We start from the raw sequence: 19983 nt of genomic DNA, 5'->3' as shown, positions 1-19983 counted from the left end.
TGTTCGCCGCCGTCCCCGTCCGCATGGCACGCTCAACGGAGCTTTCGCCCAGTTTCACTGTCCAGCAGTACAATGTCGTGGCTCTTGCTATCAATAAGTTACCAGATTTGCTTTTCGTGTCCGTTTCCGTGGATTAGACATACGGTGGGGAGTATGTGGTTTGAGCCTGGGAGTCCGCGCCCGCACGACCCGACTCTCGCCGCTGTCAACCGGCCAGATCCTTCCAGGTTGGGCTGACGTAATGCTCTAGTCGCACCCTAAATGGCCAACGCAATAATCCAAACATTATATACGTAAACCCGCTGAAAATGCCCTAAAATGTGCCCTCAGGTGAACCTACCAAAACTGAGTTGAGTTTCGCTCTGCTGGCGCAATGGTAGCGCGCCAGACTTCTATCTTTGAAATCTGGAGGGTAAGATAACTCTCCGTCCACGCGTACCAGACCAGAAGGCTAACGGTGAAAAAGTTGTGGGTTCGAGTCCCACGCAGAGTGGTTTCATCTTTTTTCAATTTTTTTTGCTCGCGTTATACGACACGGTACATGCAGAGTGGACAGGTACCTAGGTCTTCAAGACATTCGGTCAACCTACAAGATATATGTGTTGTAGGTATATGTATATATTGAGTGCGACGGCCCAAAGCGGGTAGAAAAGAAGACGGCCCCGCCATCCCCAAAACCTCAGCGATTGATTCATATGGATCAGAGATACTCCATACAAGCTTATATCCTAAATTAGGTAGCTGAAGTAACCCAGGTAGATCCTCGTACTTTACCTACTCGAGGTAACGCCTACATCAACATTTTCGTTCTACTTTTCACGTCCGTATATTCTACTGTATCACAGTTCTTGGCGAGAAACTCTTCTTCACCCATCTCCTCAACCTCGACTCCGCATTCGCTACGGCGGTGACTTGTCGACATGAGACTTGAAGAACAGGTTGTCCTTGTGACAGGTAAGTCAAAGCTAAGCTCGCCACCTTCACGACGTACAACGCAGAGTAACCAACCCTCATCCACCAGGATCCTCAAAGGGAGTTGGACTAGCGATCGTAAAAGCCTTTCGAGCCCAAGGGGCTCAAGTGGTTCTGAACTACCACAGCTCCAACCCGGAGACCGTGGCGGGTATCGCACAAGAAATAGGGGCCTTTCCCTTCCGCGCCGACGTCACGGACCCGGACCAGATCAATGCTCTCTTCGTGGCGGCCGAGACGCATTTCGACAAACCCATCACCACGGTCGTGAACAACGCCATTGCCGGCAACTTCGAGTTCAACGGCGACGTCGGCCGCCGCAAAGTCCACGAGATTCGCTGGTCGGACTTTGACGTTCAACTGCGGGGGTTCCTTCGAGGCACTCTGAACACGACTCAGGCCGCGTTACCCGGGTTCGAGAAGCTGGGATGCGGCCGGATCATCAACATCGGGACCAACCTGTTCCACAACCCCGTCGTGCCGTACCACGACTACACTGCGGCCAAAGGGGCCCTGCTGGCATTCACCAGGACGTGCGCGGCCGATCTCGGGCCCAAGGGCGTCTCGGTCAACATGGTCTCCGGCGGTTTACTTGAGACGACGGACGCCAGCGCGAGCACGCCCAAGGAGGTGTTTGAGCAGATCAGGGCCGTCACCCCGTTGAGGAGGGTGACGAAGCCGGAAGACCTCGCTGGCGCGGTGTTGTTCTTTGCCAGTCCGTGGGCCGACGCCATCACGGGGCAAGAGGTGATTGTGGATGGAGGGTTGGTGATGAGGTGATGGGAATTTTCAAACCCCCGTGGATAGATGTCGATAATTCTCACATATGCGGGCGGGCCATGATTACAACTTTGCACCAACGGACGGGGGAGCCGGCTGGATCTCGACGACGGCCTTGCCCCAGACTTTCCTCGACGCCAGATCGTCCAGAGCTCTCGGCACGCTTTCTAGACCGTGATACGTCCTGTAGATGACAGGTTTGACCCTCCCGCTTTCAAGCATCGCGTCCAATCCCTTCCACACTTGCTCGGTCTCGCTGGGGTTCCGTCGTCCGGTTTCTCCGTATCTCTGTGATGCATGGTGACAACGGTCATCAGTCAAGCGGTTCAGAATTGCACTTGCATTGCATATGCAGAGATCAAAAGAAAAAAAAGGACTCACATATCCCAACAACCTCGCACCCTTGAGCAACACCCTGTTCATGGAGAGTGTTTCCATTTTCCCGTTCAGGCCCGCGAAGCCTGCGACGACGACGGACCCTCCGAACTTGAGACACCGGATGCTCTTCGCCACCAGGCCGACGGTGTCGTAGACGACGTCGACGCCGGCAGGGACGATCTTCAAGACCTCCTTCTCCCACCAGTCGACGTCGTACCGCACGACGCCGAGTACGGCACCCGCCCCCGCGGCCCCGAGGCTACCACCGTAGCCCCTGCGAACCACCTCCGCCTTTTCCTCGCTGCCCACGGTGGCCACGACCTTTGCACCCAGGGCGAGCGCGATCTGCACCGCGTACACGCCCAGCCCGCCGGCGGCGGCGTGCACGAGGACCGTCTGGCCCCTCGTGACTCGGGCGACGCGCACCAGCGCGCCGTAACTCACGGGCGCGGTCGCTGGCCCCAGGCCCGCGGCGTCCGCCAACGTCCAGCCCGTCGGCACCCGGCGGACGGCCGATGCAGGGACGGCAATCTGCTCGGCGAACGCTCCCACGCTCGCGCCCCAGACCTTGTCGCCGGGCTTGAACGCCGAGGTCGGTCGCGCCGAGGCGACGACCCCCGCGAACTCCAGACCGAGCACGAACGGCGGCTTCACCAGCCCGCTGTGGTTGTTCTGGTGGAGGCCCCTCGCGTAGAGGAGGTCGACGTGGCTGAGTGCGCTGTGCGTGACCGTCACCGTGACGACGTCGTCCTCGTCGGGCCTCGGTGTTGGACCGGGGATGCTCGTGACCCGCAGGTCGGAGGGTGACTCGACGTATTCTGAGATATATATCGCTTTCATTGTCGTGTGGTACACGAGGGACTCGAGTCGGTTGGTGCTGCGGTTGTCGAACGCGTGACTCGTGACTCGTAGAGCGTCCAAGAAGCGAATAGAGCTACCTCGCGACGTGTGCAGTGTATGATGACAAACCTCGCAACCCGTAAAACTGGGTGTACCAAAATTTCCTTGCCACCCCCTGGAGCGCTGGGTGCGTGAGGTTACGGGAGGGGACCGCACACGCACTCTCTCCACAAGTCCAACCGAATCATCGATCGGATGAGAACGAATGAAGCGTGAGTTCCGGTATGGTTGAACGCGGAACAAGCAAATGAAATCTCGGAGCTTTACAGGTACACAGAAACTCGACAGGTAAAGAACGAAGAGAACAGAAGTTCATCAGATACATATCTGTTACCTACGTGAAGATTGTATCTTCTGTGCCGAGGTTGCTGGCGTCTCACACTCGCCATATACATATACTTTGTGCCTAACTAACTGGCTTGGTATCGTCTCCCGACCGCTGCAAACATCCTTTGAGATCACTCCCGAGGGTACCTACTATATGGGTTGTTTGACGTTGAGGACCACTGAGACACAAATCATAAAGAAATAGTCTGTCGATATTGCGCACCCTGTACGTGTTTTCGACGTCGGTGTCCAAGTACCCCTCTGGTCTTACCTGGACTGAAAAGTGCGCGGTCGGTGAGATTGCCGAGGTATTTTATCACAGTATATTGATTGCTCGTCCCTACCACTGCATATGGAGGCACTTGCATTTTAAACTAACAAATACAACCTTTCACATACTCCTCACTTATCAAGACAAAAATTGGACCGGTTAGGTCAGGGTCATGCACGCTATATGTACTCGACTCCGGCACTCGTGCGGAGTGGGATCTCAGGCGAAGACACCAGTTCCAATTGCAAACTTTTTCAACACCCAAACACTCAATACTGTCCGTCAATAGTTAGGGTGCCAGTCTTGGATATCAAATACTCATTGACCGCGACGTCTTTGCCGGATTCTTTACCGTATCCACTTTCCTTGATACCACCGAACGGAGACTCTGCGGCGGATGAGTTGCCAGTGTTCTGTGAGACAAAAGTCAGTCAGTCAGTCAGTCATCTAGATGGGACCACAAATCCCCATTTCGACAACCCCTTCAAAGAATTTGTAATCACATCTTCAAAGTGACAGACTGGGAGAAAAAAAAAGTCGACCGGCACGGCCAAGACCGGCTACCGCAACCGCAACACCGGGAAAGCCAACGCCAACACCGGGGAATTCTACACCAAAACCAACCACCGACGCCGGCAACAATAACAACAGCAAACAAGATCACTTACCAGGCCAATCATGCCAGCCTCCAAATTCTCCAACATCCTCCACACCCGGTCGATGCTCTTCGTAAAGGCATAGCTGGCCAACCCCATACTCGTATCGTTGGCCCAACGTACGGCCTCTTCCTCCTTTTCGAATTTGAATATTCCCGTGACGGGCGCAAACGTCTCTTCCTTGCTCAAGAGCATACCGTCCTTCATGTCGGCCAGGATGACCGGGTCCATGAAATAGCCACCCACGCCCTTCCCCAGACCGGCACCTTCCTTGTCCGTCGCGCCCTTGTGCGCCTTGCCGGTGCCCAGCAGTAACTTGGCGCCATTCTTGATCGCGTCGGCCGCCTGCTCCTCTGCTTTTGCGAGACCCCTGGGCGTCGTGACGGGGCCCATGGTCGTCCCTTTTTCCGCTCCGTGGCCGACCTTGAGCTGCCGTGTTTTCTCGACCAGCATGCTCGTAAACTTTTCGTACACGCCGGCCTGGACGTAGAGTCGGTTCGCAGTGATACACGCTTGGCCTGCGTGCCGCCATTTGAGCGCCATGAACTGGGCCAGGGCCTGATCGAGGTCGGCGTCGTCAAAGACAATAAAAGGGCAGTTCCCGCCCAGTTCGAGCGTGCATTTCTTGAGGTTCTTCGCGCACAGCCCGGCCACGATCTTGCCGACGCGCGTACTCCCCGTGAACGTGACCTTCTTGACGAGCGGGTGCAGGATCATCGCCTCGCTCACACTGGGCGTGTTCTCGAGACTCGTCGTGACGACGTTGAATACACCCGGCGCGAACCCGGCCCGGGTCGCCAGATTCGCCAGACTTAGACACGTCAGAGGGGTCTCGGGGCTGGGCTTGACGACCATTGTGCACCCTGCCGCGAAGGCGGCGCCGGCCTTGCGGAGAATCATGGCGATGGGAAAGTTCCACGGCACCAGCGCCACGGCGACACCGATGGGCTGCTTGATGACGACGACCCGTCTGTTGGGCGCTGCCGGCACAGACACGGTCCCCTGGATCCGCTCGGCCTCGCCGGCGAACCACCACGTGAAGCCAAGGGAGTAGTCGAGTTCGCCGTACGCTTCGGCCAAGGGCTTGCCGGTCTCGTAGGTGAGAATCTTGGCCAGGTCGTCTCTGGCCGCCGTGATCAGCTCATGCCATTTCATGAGAAGCTGTGCACGCTTGCGCGGGTTGACGGTGCTGTATTCCTGGAACGCCTTGTACGAGGACTGGATGGCCGCGTCGACATCTTCGACGGCATTGTCCGGGCAGGAGGCCCAGGTCTTGTCGGAGCCGGGGTCGATGATGTCGAAGCGCTTGCCGGATTTGGCCTCCACCCATTTGCCGTCGACGTATGAGTGCTGGTGTAGGAGGTCGGGGTCATTCAACTCGAAAGGGAGCGTCGGTGCCATTGTGCCGGTGGTGGTGTGTTTGATGACGGCCGGTGTTGATGTGAATTCAATGTCTTGATCTGGTACCGGGTAGAATGATGAAGACGCAGAAGGAAGAAAGGCAGGTGTATACAGGCGGAGTAGAAGCAGTGGTCGAGGAGATAGGGAGGTAGTGTATATACCCGCCCAGCATCTGCACAGCAAGAACTAAGCGGCTGTATCAACCTTCTACGTAGCCGAGGGGGAGGATGCGGAAACCGGGAATCAATTGGCTTCGACCCCGCAGCAAGCAACTCGTCGTCCCCTCCCCCTCTGTCCCTCTCGCTGTCGATTCCTCCCTATGGCATTCCAGTACAGCGCGTTCCACCACAAGCTAATTGATGCTTTCCAGAGCAAATTTGGAGTCGACTGCTTCGTCATTCAGCCATTGTGTTCTTGGAGAAAAGGCCCTTGCCACTGCCCAATGCGCACTAGGCTTCAGATCCATCGCCGTTAATTTCCGCGGTCCATGCCGATGCCGGACGAGATGGGAGTAATCAACCAGCATGGGATCCTGATAGGTGTCGAGCGTGTCGGAATGTCCCGCAACCGGGTCCCATCAAGACCCCAAGGAGGATGAAAGCCACAAGGAAGAATATCAGCAGAGGAGACACAATGTTATACACTATTCGGTGCCTGTTCTGCTACGTCCATAGACACCACCAGTGAGCACGGGTTTGGCTGGATCCCATGGCCCAATGACCACATTTTTATACCGCTGTAATCCGATCAGCCACCAGGAACAACCACCCATCACAAACGCCGTTCCAAATCCTCCAATTGCAAATCCAATAGTGCACCGTTTAATGACATGCCAGATCCAGCCCAGGCAGAAGCCACAGTCACCATAGGTGTGCGTGTAAGATTTGGAGAGAATCAGGCCCAACCCACAGGTAGATATCGTGACCAAAGCAAAGGTGAGCAGTAGATGATAGTTAAAGGACTTGTGGCGAAGATGGCGTCGGAACACTGGAAACAGGCCGAACACCTGGATCGAAAAGAGGGTGAGGCTGAACACGGCTGTGGTGGTAAGTAGTCGTGACGCCAACACGGTACTCGCCATCAAAGCCGCATTTGTTGACAAGGACGATGGAAAGGCAGGAGTACGGAATGACGCGTGCGGAGGTGGTTTCGTCGTCTCCCCCGTGGCCGCTTGAGAGGCTTCTGATGAGGGAGGGATTGCATGTGGCTTTGCAGGCATGTACAAGCTACTGTAGTCAAAACCGAAAATATTGATGATAAGAAGCCACGTTGCAAGGGCCCAGATCGAATCGGACGAAGTTGACCTCGTCAGAGATTTCAGGATCGGTGACAAACCGATGAGTGCAAAGTAAATCAACCCAGCCGACTTGAGTGTCTTTAGGCGTGCCTGATTACGAGGTGAAATGGATGCGGGTAGGGTTGTCGGCGAATAAACGATGCTAGGAGATTTGGGCTCCTGCGGTCGAGATGTAGTCGGCCGAAGATCTGGAAACGGTTCCATCTGCGAATCGCCCAGCCCGTCGATGGGTGAAATTGACTGGAAGGATGATTTTGACAAAGATTGGCCGTGCTTACCGGAGAACCTTGACTCGTTGTCCTTGACGGCCAAGTTGGTGGTTGACAATTTCAGACCGAGCCCACGGCCACCGAGGCCTCCGTTCGCGTGTCCGTTGGCATGACCATTACCGTTCATCACCGGTTTCGTGGAGCCCGTAGAGCTTGTGCTCGAACCATCATCGACATCGGCAGACAATCGATTAGCCTTCTTCGCGGCAGCCATCTCTGCTGCTTCTTCTTGACCCATCCAATAATCCCACACAATCCAGCAAGCCACTGTGGCGACTGTACCGCAAGTCACAACCGACACAGGCGACAGGCGATCCTGATAGATCCCTGCATAGGCACACACGAAGATGGCGACAGAACATACGTGCTGCACAATGACCGCCGAGTCTGCTACCAGCGGCCAAAAATCGTACGGCTGCAACCTTGGGTTTCTTTGCAGATGGTCCAAGAATGTTTCCGTGTCAGTGTAATTGTCCGGAAATCCATGCTGTTTGATCCACAGCAGCTTTTTCCACACGTGTGGTTGTCTGCGCCTCCGGCTCGCCGCGCGTCTTTTTTCTTCCGCTAGCCTGGCTGCGACAGGAGGTATGGCAGGGGGTGCTCGTAGCGATGCGATTGCAGGTCGAAGAGCTGCCGCCGCCGCGGAAGCAGCTGCCGAGCCAGCGATCTCTGGGACAGGCCGCAGACGTGGTGGCGAGAATGTTCTGAATGCATCTTCGGGCGCTAGACGGGTGGGATCGCTAAGAAGGCGATTGACTTGTGGTTTTGCACGGTTGGGATGAGTCTCGACTGGAACTGGAGGCGGGATAGGAGAAGGAGTAGGAGATGGTGTTGGTGTCTTTGTGATGGTCGGACTGGTAGGTGGCGATGATGAATCTGGCGGCGCCATATTGCGCCTCGTATTGTTACCGTGAGATCATTGTTGGCTGTCCTGAGGAGGGACAAACTTCCCGTGGAAGAATTACGACTTTGAGTACATTGTACGTGCATGCAAAGACAAAGCGATCGTCTTGTTAATTCGGGTAGTACTCGTATTGCGAGACGATCCCGGCAAACTTTCCGTTTAACTCTGAGCTTTACGAGTACGAAGACTAAGTACAATACGCGAGTTCTACATGGCCTACGGAGTCCTGGAGTCCTGTTCAGGTCAAATAATGTGAGAAAGATCACTTTCAACAAGCTTTAAGAGCAGTATGAATTCGCTCAGGGGTGCTGGTGAACCCTGTAGAGCCTTCAAAAGTAGTCAGCGCCGTACGCTCAGGCCTTCACTCAACGTACTTCCCGTTACTTGTCCGCAGTATCCCGTACCTTCAGGCGCCTAGAGGTATTGAATGAAGATGTCCCATTCCTGCTATAAGAACCATTGTTCCTTGACATTTCTTTTTGAACCTCCCAACTTACCTGGCGCCGAGTCGTACTGCAAGGTTCTCAACCAAGCCGCACTAGTAAAAAGCTTCATCAGCCTAATCAACACCCGGTCCCCTCTGGCCCCCACCACAGTTGCTTCTTCAGGAGCTGGACTTGCCCCTTTGAGCGATTTGGACGTTTTTAATGAGCCAGCAACGACTTTTGACAGACGCCACATTGTGCGTCGTCCAACGGTACTACGCACGAAATACCAGTATGGGCGGATTTCGAGCTACCTACGAAATCCATGGAGCTCGAATTCCCGATATTGCATCTGCACCTCATTGTAGCCTCACTGGCATAGATACTCGGACAATTACCTTGCTCGCCGTACCCATAATCTCTGTCGTGTGGCGATGACTACTATTATTTCTACAGCACGGAGTACTCGTCGTGTTCTCGTACGCTCTGCTCTGCGCTGCGCTCTCCCAGGTAGCTACCAGAATAGATAGAGGCATAAACTCCGCCAGCAGGGTTACGACCTATCTCCCCGTCCGTTACGATTCTGCCTTATGCCAGCTACTAGTCGCATCTCATTCCGTTCTCCACAGGCGAGGCTGAACTCGTCTCCCCCTTTCTTCTCCCGTGTACCGAATACGAAGAAACCGCAGCCATCAACCCTGGTCCGCCAATTCCCCATTAACGGAGGAACAACAACGCGTATTCGTTTGCCTGTGACCCTACTCCATATACTAAGCAACATCCTTGGTCTGTCTCACTGCCGATCTGTCAATCCGATTCACCCTTACTCCGTATCCGCGAGACCGTGACAGTTCAAGGACTTAGGTATGGTAATCGCCTTGGGGCTCCATCCGTTTATTGCAGGTCAGAATCTTATTGACAGCATGACTGATACACACTCCAAAGCCAACAGCTGCATCCTCGTTTGAACAAGCAGCTAGGTAGAAGAAGAGCTAAAAATTTCCGACCATATCTGTGAGCTTCGTAACACAAGGGCCTCCTGGTTCTAAGGGACTGCTATCTCGCCAGCATGACGTAAAGCGGAAATTTTCTCAAATAGCGGAACATGATCGTAAGGTATGCGCTTCGGTATAGTATTTCAATTGCGGTTTGCGTGCCTCTTCTGGGAGACTACGCATGAGCACATTTCTCGTGGATAATGCTCGGACGCTGAAACCTCTCAAGAGGGTCGCTTTTTGCTCTGCTGATGATGGGAAGCCTCATCTGTAGCCGGATTTGCCGATAGAGCAATAAAATCTTTCTCGTCTTTAGGCAAGTCATGACCACTTTCCAGTGGAAATTGACGTACTGCTCTGTGTGAGTGGCGGGATCCCCAACCAGATGAATCAAGATCAAGTTTGGAAGATTCAACGTCAATTCGATGGGCGGACTCCCTAAGGTGCCCTACCTAGCACAGATTGCCCACTGAAGTACAAGAGCTGCATGTTGCCCTTATACTTGCCAAATTTGTCTATTCAGGATGGTTGGATATACCGTTTGAGCGGGCGAAGGCAGCCGTATATCTGGAGAAGGGCTCGAAAATGCCATCGGTATCGTGGGCAGTCCGTAAATCTTCTGCAGTCGATGCATCTGGCCTCTGATCCAATCTAGTTGCCCGGGACGTAGAGTTCTCACGAGTGGCCCTGGTTTGTTATGAGGCCATCTCAAGACAGGAGACTTCAGAAACCCGATAAGAGGTGTCATGACAAACCACCCACCTATTGCGGCTGCGGCACGGATGTGGTCTTCCTGAGTCATCTCGACAGGGTTACCAAATGGGTCGACATAGTTGGCCAATTTGCGAAGCTCCTCGGGGACATGAGGATACTCGCTGTGTTCGTGTGGAAATCGCAGTGTCGTTCGATTGCCAAGGTGATATGGTAGGGACGCGCAGAAGCGATCCGTTATCTCCTGTGTTCGGGATTTTAGGTGTGAGTCTAATCTCGGATCAACGTCAACGCCGAGGGCTTCGAGTTCTTGCTTGCAAAGCGCCATAAGTCGAAGTGCACCGACATGAGAACTGCGAGAGGCATTGTTAACATGTGAGACGGTCAGCGACGAGTACACATCGACTGTATCGCCGTAGACTCCAGCTGCTCGGATGGACGGGTGAAGTTCTGAGGAAGGTACGGCGACGGGCAGCCAGGACTTGGGGAGAGCCTCCCGCCATGCCTGAAGCTTCTTGTCGATTGCCAACGCTTTCCTGAGGATGGTCTCATAAAATTCGACGAGTGTCATATTCATAGCTTGGGCTCCCTCGGCAGCCACCACATGCAAATCCGCAAGTTCGGCGTTGATTAAGTCAAGCTTGGCGGAGGGAAGTACGGCGGTCTCCTCTGCAAGAAGGTCTTCGTTCAACGCGACCTTTTGGCCTGCTTGCATTGCGAAGCTAATATGCCGGCTTCTCAGTGCTGTCAAGAGGCGTTGAGAAGTTGGTGTTTTGAAATTTTCTTTACCCCTATGTCGGAGAAGCGCAACAGCTCCTTGTTGATGTGTACCATTGTCAATGAAACCGACGAATCGCTTGTTGAGAGAATCATAGAAATCGAGAAGGAACACTGCGGCCAGAGTATCATCACTTTTGGACTCGACCGGGTCGGCCAGAGCAGTCTTCAATAAGCTGACAGCGCTGGCATAGGTCTCCCGGGCTAGGTATGAGTCCATATTTCTAGACACCCACATCTGCGTGACATTGATCGCAACAGCGTGGACAGACTGCACAAGGGCCGAGTTGACAGGCGCGTTCAGGTACAGCGGAAGAATATGTTCGATGAAGATGTTTGTGCTCGGATCTCGAGGAATATTGACATAATTCGAAAAGAAGTACGATAGGCACTCTGCTTGAGCATCTCTGGACGGCTCAATCAGGATCATCACGGGGCCGGTTGGTATAGGCGACGCGGAGCTGGCCGTCATGATCTCATGCAAGTCGAGCTCTTCATTGGTGGTTGAGGGTGAGTGAGCTGCTTCGATCTTGGGGGTCTTCTTCGGCGGCTTCTTGGTCTGGGCAACAATTGGCGTCTCATCTTTGTGCAGCGCATCGAACAGGTCTCGGTAGCCTGGACACTGGTGTCTGCAGATTGTCAGAAGATTGTGCCTGAACCTGGAACCACAAAAGGCATGTGCATCACAGGAACGCGCCGCATGTACAGCGAAGCATCCGGTACGTACTTTCGCTTCTTGCAGTTCCCGCATTCGGGTCGTTGTTCATCGCACTACCAACGTCAGTAATGATATTGGATCGAGTTTCGCAACGGTCTCGATCACTGACTTTCACCCGCCGCTTGCGACATGTATGACACCCCCGGCTAGGGCCTTTGTAAACCATTTCTTGCGAGGTTTGGATATCTCAATCTGTCAGACGCGAGTGGTCAAGCGGGCACGTGGGCTCCTTGTGTTTGCTGAACCAGCAGTTCTGACTTCGCAAGCCCTCCGCCTTTGAGGAACATCGCCGGCCTCATATGCATATATTGTGCTCCGTATCCTGAGGTCACACCATGCCTCCCGCAGGAGAAGAGAACTGTCAACACTCGGCCCCGGCGGTTGGGATGTTGGTCCGACTTGGCGGGGGGCTGTGTCATTAGTGGGCAGGCTAGTTGACTTAGCGGACTCACAATCCCGCTCATCGCGTCTAAGGCCCTTAACACCGTGTGGGAGACGCAGAGGCAGCGTCGACTTTGTCTACTTCTGTATGTGCGAAATACGCTCGCTAAACTCGGTACGCGGACATCTAGTGGCTAATCTGTTCCAAAGACAACGTCCACGTCCACGTACGCGCACCAGGCTCCCACCTTTCGCGCAGGCTTTGGCTTGTACTTGTAGTTATTGTACGTTTGTGGCGATCATCTCGGCAACACGGCCCAATCCTCCGGAGTCTCGACGGCAGCCTCCTATACAAATGATTGCACCGGCATTTCCCACTTGCTACTTCTAGAAGACATCGCCCGGAGCAGGGGGTTGTCTTGTTCTTCCACGTCAAGGCTGCGCCGACTTGAAACCCTTACCGGCATCTTGGCATTTCGCCGGCCCTGACGCAAACCATTTTGCAGCATGAAAACAAAACAATGAACAGGTCGGCCCGTGGACTTGGTCCGTGGACATGTCTAGCCACAATTTGCGGCCCAGCTGGCATCAAGCGTAGCGTTCTCCTTTTTCCGGCTAACTCGGACATACTGTAATAGACCAGAACCCGTCGACTTGACCACGAGTACCAACAGTGCTATGCTTTTCAGCGTCTCAATTCTCACCATTATTGACATGCTTCGGGGTGATAAGTGGTAACTCTACTTTGTCAAATGTCCCGGTTGAACCAGTCCTCTGTCGAATTCACCAGAGAAATATCTACTCCGGCAGAAGGTCGCCCTACCAAGGTGTCTTACTCATGAACTCTGCCTGTCTCAAATGGTATGAGACAAGGAAGATCACCAACGTCGGCAGGGTTTGATACGCCATTTTATGCAGCATTACTGGCTGGCGGCTGCAACATCCCCGCGAGCTAAAGGAATAGACATCCTATGGAGCGTGGCTGAAGCTTACCGCTCGTTTGCAAAAGTGCGATGTTCGCGTAAAAGGCGCTATCGCTTGTGGCCTGAAGGTATCTGTAAATTGCCTTACATCACACAGGGGGCATCTATAGGCGTTGTTGGCGCCAAATGCAACTTTGTCGGCAATGGTTGTCGATCAAGGGACATCGTGGCCATCAGGCTTGGCCAGGACACACTAGCTAGAAGAACGTTTACTAGGTAGCTCAACATACCGTACGGTACAGGACTCGCTTGAAGGATGCATAACCATCATGCATATATGAAGGCCAAGGATTTCACCAAAGACATCTTGTGCAGGCTATGCTGCTGAGTGACACAAAGAAGAAAATTGTTGGTGACGATGTTCAAATCAACTAACTAATTACGCAATCCTCGAATCCCGAAAAGGTCAACTGTTTCTGCTCACTGGCGCCTGCGTTGTTGGTACTAATATCGCTGACCACCTCACTTCCGCAATCTCACCATGGCAGCTGCGTTCCAGTGTGGTCCCAAAACTTCCCACTATGTGTCTCCTTGTTGGCCTTGTCAAACAAAGAAATGAGCCCACTCACACTCTCGTCGAGAGTGACTGGGACGTCTTCCGCGTTCATCCCCGCAAGCGCAGCAGCTTTGTTTCCCATTTCTGTCTGTACCCACCCTGGCTGAACGGGGACAATGGTTATGCGACTCTCCTCTCGGTGGATGCGACTTGCGGCATAGGTAACCGCAGCCTTTGACGTGCCGTAAGCGATCATCGGCAAAGGATAGTGGTCCTGCAGTCCGTTGCTACCAATACTGGAAGATATGATGAAGAACCTCGGGTTTTGACGTGAGGCATTCAAGAGTGGCTGAGTGGCTTGGTACAACAAAATGGGTGCCAGGGTGTTGATTTCGAAATGCTCGATAATGGTGGCTGGCGAAGCCTCACTAGCAGGACCAAAGTGCTTCAGGATGCCGGCATTGGCGATAACGACGTCGAGGCTGCCGAGGCTGTAGGTTGTCTGAAGATACTTGACAAGATCCGTGCCGGCTGTGTGGGAGCTGGCATCGTACTCGGCCACGACGATCTTGCTACCTGGACCGACTGGAATGTTTGTCAATGAGGACGCAGGGGTAGAGTCGGGCCCGTCTCTGATCGCAGCAATGGCAAGTGTGTTAGGTCTGGCGGCATATGCCGTAAGCAGGCCTCGGCCGATGCCAGACTTGCTTCCGGTGATGAGCACAGTGGTATCGTACGCCATATCAGCGTCCTTGAGAGACTTGTTATGTCTGTGAGGGGTATCAACTCTTTCTCTTGAGACGAGTTTCGTTGTTTTGCTTTGATGTTGATGGCGATTGACGCCGAACTGAGGTGCTGCGACGACATATATATATCTCTCTAGGAGCCGTTAGCCTTTCCTGGTATTTTGTTCTCTGTGCCTCCTCTTAGCAATGTCCACAGACAATAATTTCCTCATCAAGATCATGGCCAGCCACTTCACAAAATATTTCTTGACAAAGCACGCGTTCGAAACTCAAGGATGCTAGCTTAGGTCATCGTTTTTTTGATTGGCTCCTGGTACATTACCTGATTTGGTTATCGGTCGCTCTGGAGAGAATGTTCACCACGCATGTCATTTGATCTGACCTGATCCAGAGGCAAGAAAGTCTCGATAGATAACCAGAAAAGTGTATTCAGAATGCATTGAAGTCACACAGGAACAGGAGTCCTTTCGTCATCTCCGAGACGAGGCAAGCCGATTTGAGAAAGCCTTAGGGAGGAGACGGAGAGGTGGGTGGGAAAAATGCACGATATCAAGTTCGACGATTAGGTAATCAGACCACGTGCTACGGATTGTGACAAACGTGCCAAACAAATTGGAGTAGAACATCGAACATCAACTTTTTGGTCGAGCTAATGAGAAGAGCCTTTTGCTTGCAGCGAGCTGCTTTTGACGTTGAGGAATACAGGCACCTCCGGTCGATATCATATCATGTCGTGGTTCACATCGATCTTCTCCTCGGGGAAGACAGCACCAAGTCCTCCACCTACCGAGACATCAACGCTAGACAAACGAATCCTTGAGGAACCTGCCACGAAGTCTGAACCCGCAGCCGAAACTCCCAGCCCGCTAAGGTCTCCCACAACTGCCGAGCGGCAGGACAGAGGAAAGGTCATCTTAGGCGCCGGGATCGCTTTCTTCGCAGTGTCTCTTCTCATCACACGGAGAGCATTCGCTCGAAAACGGCTGGCCGCAAATCCTGCATTCTATGCGAACTCTCCAGCTCATCAGGCGGAGCAGGCGAAGAAAGTCAGTGGTGCCATGGAAGCCTTGGAAGCATTGAACATTGCCACCATCAATGTTCTGAGCATGTCCATGATAGCAACTGGAGGGACGATGTGGTATTTTGGCATCAACAACATGGCCGATGCGCGACGTGTGCTGAGAGGGGGTTTAGGTGTCGATGGTACTGGCAAGACTGAAAAGGAGGCGGAGGAAGACTTTGAGGAATGGATGGCGACTGTCCTCGCCAGGAAAGAGTCCAAAGGTCCACAGCAACCGCAAACCAATGAAAGAGGCCAGCCCAGATAATGTATCTGATGGCCAACAACGACACATGGGGTGCATGGTGTAAGCCGGCAATCGGCAACACCTGCAAGTGTGGTCTGCGCATGATTCTGAGCAAAGATAGCTCTTGCAGAAACCGAGGAGCTTTTACACATACTGCCGTGGACATGACTCGCACATGCATGCCACTCGTGGTTGTTACAAGCACTAGCATCAAATCATTCCCAAAGGTGTGAGAAAATCTTCAACAAGGGAAATCAGCTCGACGGCGGAGCTTGAGATGTGGGTACATCTACTATCCAAGCAAGTCTACAAGTTAGGGGAGACTCTACTCGTTTCGCCCATACAGGTCGGCGTCTCTTCACGCGTGCCAACAAGACAAACCGAAACTTCAAGACGTAGGCACACACTTCCTTTCCAGACCACATGCAGCAAGGCATCCGACGAACAATACATGCAGAACCCTGGCTGGAACCGAGCATTCAACAGCTGAACGAGGCTCTGTCCGCGATTTCTGCACTCCTCCGCTCTACCACTATAAACTTCCACATTCTTCTCTCCTCCTACATTTCTCTGCCTGGTATCAGTATGTTTGGGATGGTCATTCTAGGGGCACATGTTTGGCATCACAGATGTTGAGGACTGCACTTTGACTGTGAAGCCTGCGACAAATACCCTCAGATGCTCTTCGAACATCATTTACTTATGGAAGATGCGATGCCCCAAGACGTGCTGGCCATTGGCGACTCGATGCCAACGGAAAAGGAGAGAGACGGTGTTCTTTACGAGATGGTCGCCTATGTAGTATGCCCTGGGTTGTAGTTCCGCGATGCTCTAAGAAGGAACAAGGAGTAAACCGTCCAGCCCAAGGCACAGTGTAATAACAGAGAAACAAAGCTTTCATTCTTGCAAATTCAGTTGGCATCATTGGCAATCTATCCATATGTCCTCTCTACTCACCAAGACACCGCTTCAGAATATCAGGCGACAAGGGCGTGACCATGAACCAGCTTCTTTTGATATCTCAACGTCTGATGGCTAGCTTACAGCAGCGAATACCGAATGTTGTCCGCGTCTACTCGTAAAGTCACCTCGCTTATATTTGACCTCTTCATACGCTCATCGTGGTGCGCCAAAGTGAGCTATCAGCTCCGAATCCATTGGGCCGTACTTGAGAGTCTCAAAGGGCACATTACAGTACACTACTTTGCACGCCGCCGCTGCCCTTTTGAGATTTTGATTTCTCTCTTTGGCAGACTCCAACGGTTCCACGGCATTGCCTACAGCCTCGCCAAGGGTTGCTCAGGGGGTATATTTGTCCACTCCTTTACGGTCCTCAAGTCCATGATGGCATTCGGGCCGCCGAACCTCGCCTGGGTGTCCTCCCAGTTTCTATTGACGGCCGTCTCTGGCCGCCACTTGAAACTCTTGCCCAGACGTGGGTCCAGCGTGCCCTCGATGGCATCGACGATGAATCCACCCACGGTCGGGATGTGCATGAAGCCATGGCCCGACGCGCCACAGCCCAGCACAAGACTCTTGTACTCGGGATGACGGTCGATCAGGAACGACCTGTTGGGGGTATCGGCGCACCAGCACAGGCGGGCGAAGCAAAACGGCCGGTCGGCAAGCTGCGGCATGGTCTCGCGCAGGAAGTCGCGGCAGCGGCGCTCAGCGTCGGCGGGGATCTGGTTCACGGTCAGCGGTACGCTGACGCGGGTCCCATCGGCCTTGGTGTCCCAGTTGCAGTAGCCGGGGTGCTCGTCGCACATCTTCAACTGGTGCTTGTCCTCGTCGGGTTCCATAAAGAAGCCCTTTTCAATGTGGAACAGCACGGGAAGGTTTTTGAACAGCCGAGTCTCGTCCGGCGTCATCTGGATGTGCGCAAGCGTCCAGGCCGTCGACCTCAGCTGGCCCTTGAAGTCGAGGAGACTGTCGCAGTTGGCGCCCGCGCACAAGACGGTCGTGTCCGCGCGCATCACGCGGCCGTCCTTTGTCCTCACGCCCCTGACGTCGCCGGCCTCGACCAGCAGCTCCGTGACGTCGGCCACGACGAACCTGGCGCCCAGTCTCTTGGCCTCGTTGGCGCAGCTCACGAGCGCCTTGCGCGCGTGCACCCACCCGGCCCCCGTCGACTTGTACAGGCCTTTCCAGCCCGCAAAGTCGCCCGTTAGCACGCCTTCGGGCATGGTCTTGCGAAACGCCGCGGCATCGTCGAGGTGCACAAACTCCTTGTTGACGTCCGGCCGCTCGCGGTCGAAAAGCTGCTTCAGCCCGTCCTTGGAGCTCGCCGCCACGATGTACCCCGTGTCATGGTAGTAAGGGGAAAACACCGGGTCCGAGGTCCATCCTTGCGTCGCGCTCGTGAGCAGGGTTTTCGACACCCACGCCTCGTCATCGCCTTCAGAGAATTGCCCCTGCTCGACGATCTTGTTGACGTCGTTGCCTGCCGAGATGGGCGACGGTACGGGGAACGGGTCGACGAGCGTCACGTCCGTGTACCCGCGCCGCGTGAGGTGTAGAGCCGTACTGCAGCCCCAAGTGCCGGCTCCTACGATCAGGATGGATGAGGATTTTGTTGAAGGCGACATTGTAGTTGTCGTATCTCAATCAATTCCTCGCGAAAGATCGTGATTCTTTCTCCGTCTGATCTCGACTCAGATTCGGCCCTTGTCGAGTGTTGGAGGAGACAGTTTGACAGAATAAGTCGCACTTTCTTCTTTATATGCTGAGATGATCTATCATCTTGGAACATGCTCCGCATAGGGTCCAAGGTCAACGTCCACTCCCCTACAGCCTCTGGTATTATTGATCGGAGAGAATAGCCGACTGGTCTAGATTTGGCCCTTGGTGGGTACGGATAAGCATTTATCGGTATCGTGAAGGAGTGAAGAAGGTCCAGCCGCACGAATCACCGTCACGCCGCGATAAATGGCCTGACAATGGATTCTTCTCATTCGCCGTGGTCTGATGTTGTGGTCAAGTTGCCCATACTGCCGGATCAGGAAAATCTATCAGTTTGTCACACGAAGAACAAAATTTCTCCTACCAATAATCAAATAAAACTAGCACAAGATTGCGATTTTCTTCATATACTCCCTCCAATCTCCTCAAATTCTGGGGTTCAAATCGATCAAACTAGGATAATCGGTGAGTTTCCAAGGAGTGTCCACAGGCAGGATTGAAGTGTTGAACTAGGCTGAGTTGCGGGCGCTGTCAGCACTGTCTTTACAAGCCAAATACTCATGCCTAGCGTCTTAGCGCCTCCGGCGGAACGCCGACGCCCTCACGTTCCTTACAACTTTTGCAACACCATCAATTCACTGTTTCTAGTCATATATGACTATATTCTCGGCCTTCACAAGGAGGGCTTCCCCTCCGAGAGAGGGAGGTCAGACTCGTCAATACATCCCTTTTAGCCCCCAGACATCGCCTAGAACAGAGCGTTGCATAACATGAAGTGTCCCTTTCAACATAATAGTCCCCGAATCAAGTCTTTGGACGCTGAACATGCTTACATGCCGACTCCTGGGCCTTAGGAATGCTCTTCGCTAGAGCGAACTATCTACTTTACATTCGGATCTCATCTCAACTGGTTTCATCTTACCAAGGGGAGCAATAGCCATAAAGAAGTTGATTACATCCGATGAGGACTGTATTGTACTCTTCCCCTGGGGTGTCGCTGGTTGTGACGATTCCCATTCCGTCGTAACGTCCAGTATATGCCAGAGCAGCGCGATAGCGCGATAGCACTACTGGCATGCATTGCCAATGCCTTCCTCCGCGGGCATTGTTTGAGGAAGCGGTTCGATGCGCGGTCGTATCCCCAACGACAAGGGGTTTGTGTGATCATTACAGCCATGTCGTCTCTCCAGCAGACGAGGACCATGTTTCAAGCTTGATTTCCTTAGCTGTCGCAGCATCAGCACCTGTATCTTCAACGATGCGATACCAGGCGACGTACAAGAAGCTGGGAATGCCGACGAGGAATGCCATTTACGCTCACCCGAAGCCGCCAGACCAGCACAACGTTTTTTGCAGCGACGATGAGTGCCGCTATCAACCTGGCAGAGCGTAGCCCCACGTTGAAGCCGTCCAGGTAGGCAACTCTGTCAAGAAGAGATCCTAGTATCCAATACGTGACCACAATGGAGGGGTTTTCAGGTGTCCGTCGAAGAGGAGGAATTTTTTTAGCAAAACTGGCTAAACGATGTCAACGGCCTTGGTTTGTTCCCGATGGGTTTGTTGATACTTGACCACACGGCGGAAAATGCATGGTAAAAGTCGTTAGA

General features: G+C 53.5%; 8 protein-coding genes and 1 non-coding gene across 9 annotated transcripts; 3 read left to right on the top strand and 6 right to left on the bottom strand.

The window, feature by feature from the left end:
* The first annotated feature begins 359 nt into the window (after nucleotides 1-359).
* On the top strand, nucleotides 360-493 carry PV08_05372. The gene has a single exon. It is a non-coding gene; the product is annotated as a tRNA-Arg (tRNA).
* Nucleotides 494-920: 427 nt separating this feature from the next.
* PV08_05371 (uncharacterized protein) lies at nucleotides 921-1752 on the top strand (the record flags this gene model as incomplete). The annotated part of the gene is made up of 2 exons (XM_016379715.1): nucleotides 921-954; nucleotides 1022-1752. The coding sequence occupies 2 exons, from the start codon at nucleotides 921-923 to the stop codon at nucleotides 1750-1752; spliced, it is 765 nt and encodes a 254-aa protein (XP_016235542.1).
* Nucleotides 1753-1815: 63 nt separating this feature from the next.
* Nucleotides 1816-2970, bottom strand: PV08_05370 (uncharacterized protein; the record flags this gene model as incomplete). The annotated part of the gene is made up of 2 exons (XM_016379714.1): nucleotides 1816-2040; nucleotides 2134-2970. The coding sequence occupies 2 exons, from the start codon at nucleotides 2968-2970 to the stop codon at nucleotides 1816-1818; spliced, it is 1062 nt and encodes a 353-aa protein (XP_016235541.1).
* Nucleotides 2971-3897: 927 nt separating this feature from the next.
* Nucleotides 3898-5685, bottom strand: PV08_05369 (uncharacterized protein; the record flags this gene model as incomplete). The annotated part of the gene is made up of 2 exons (XM_016379713.1): nucleotides 3898-4041; nucleotides 4297-5685. The coding sequence occupies 2 exons, from the start codon at nucleotides 5683-5685 to the stop codon at nucleotides 3898-3900; spliced, it is 1533 nt and encodes a 510-aa protein (XP_016235540.1).
* Nucleotides 5686-6328: 643 nt separating this feature from the next.
* PV08_05368 (uncharacterized protein) lies at nucleotides 6329-8140 on the bottom strand (the record flags this gene model as incomplete). The annotated part of the gene is made up of 1 exon (XM_016379712.1): nucleotides 6329-8140. One exon carries the CDS (start codon nucleotides 8138-8140, stop codon nucleotides 6329-6331), a length of 1812 nt encoding a protein of 603 aa, XP_016235539.1.
* Nucleotides 8141-10071: 1931 nt separating this feature from the next.
* PV08_05367 (uncharacterized protein) lies at nucleotides 10072-11814 on the bottom strand (the record flags this gene model as incomplete). The annotated part of the gene is made up of 1 exon (XM_016379711.1): nucleotides 10072-11814. The coding sequence occupies one exon, from the start codon at nucleotides 11812-11814 to the stop codon at nucleotides 10072-10074; it is 1743 nt and encodes a 580-aa protein (XP_016235538.1).
* Nucleotides 11815-13621: 1807 nt separating this feature from the next.
* Nucleotides 13622-14383, bottom strand: PV08_05366 (uncharacterized protein; the record flags this gene model as incomplete). Its single annotated transcript, XM_016379710.1, has 1 exon — nucleotides 13622-14383. The coding sequence occupies one exon, from the start codon at nucleotides 14381-14383 to the stop codon at nucleotides 13622-13624; it is 762 nt and encodes a 253-aa protein (XP_016235537.1).
* A 732-nt stretch (nucleotides 14384-15115) lies between these two features.
* On the top strand, nucleotides 15116-15715 carry PV08_05365 (uncharacterized protein; the record flags this gene model as incomplete). The annotated part of the gene is made up of 1 exon (XM_016379709.1): nucleotides 15116-15715. One exon carries the CDS (start codon nucleotides 15116-15118, stop codon nucleotides 15713-15715), a length of 600 nt encoding a protein of 199 aa, XP_016235536.1.
* A 1256-nt stretch (nucleotides 15716-16971) lies between these two features.
* Nucleotides 16972-18282, bottom strand: PV08_05364 (uncharacterized protein; the record flags this gene model as incomplete). Its single annotated transcript, XM_016379708.1, has 1 exon — nucleotides 16972-18282. The coding sequence occupies one exon, from the start codon at nucleotides 18280-18282 to the stop codon at nucleotides 16972-16974; it is 1311 nt and encodes a 436-aa protein (XP_016235535.1).
* Between the last annotated feature and the right edge of the window lie 1701 nt (nucleotides 18283-19983).

The sequence above is a fragment of the Exophiala spinifera genome (assembly GCF_000836115.1).
Source record: "Exophiala spinifera strain CBS 89968 unplaced genomic scaffold supercont1.4, whole genome shotgun sequence".
Classification (NCBI taxonomy): domain Eukaryota; kingdom Fungi; phylum Ascomycota; class Eurotiomycetes; order Chaetothyriales; family Herpotrichiellaceae; genus Exophiala; species Exophiala spinifera.
The sequence above is the reverse complement of the archived record's forward strand: the minus strand, read 5'-3'. Positions and strand labels throughout refer to the sequence as shown.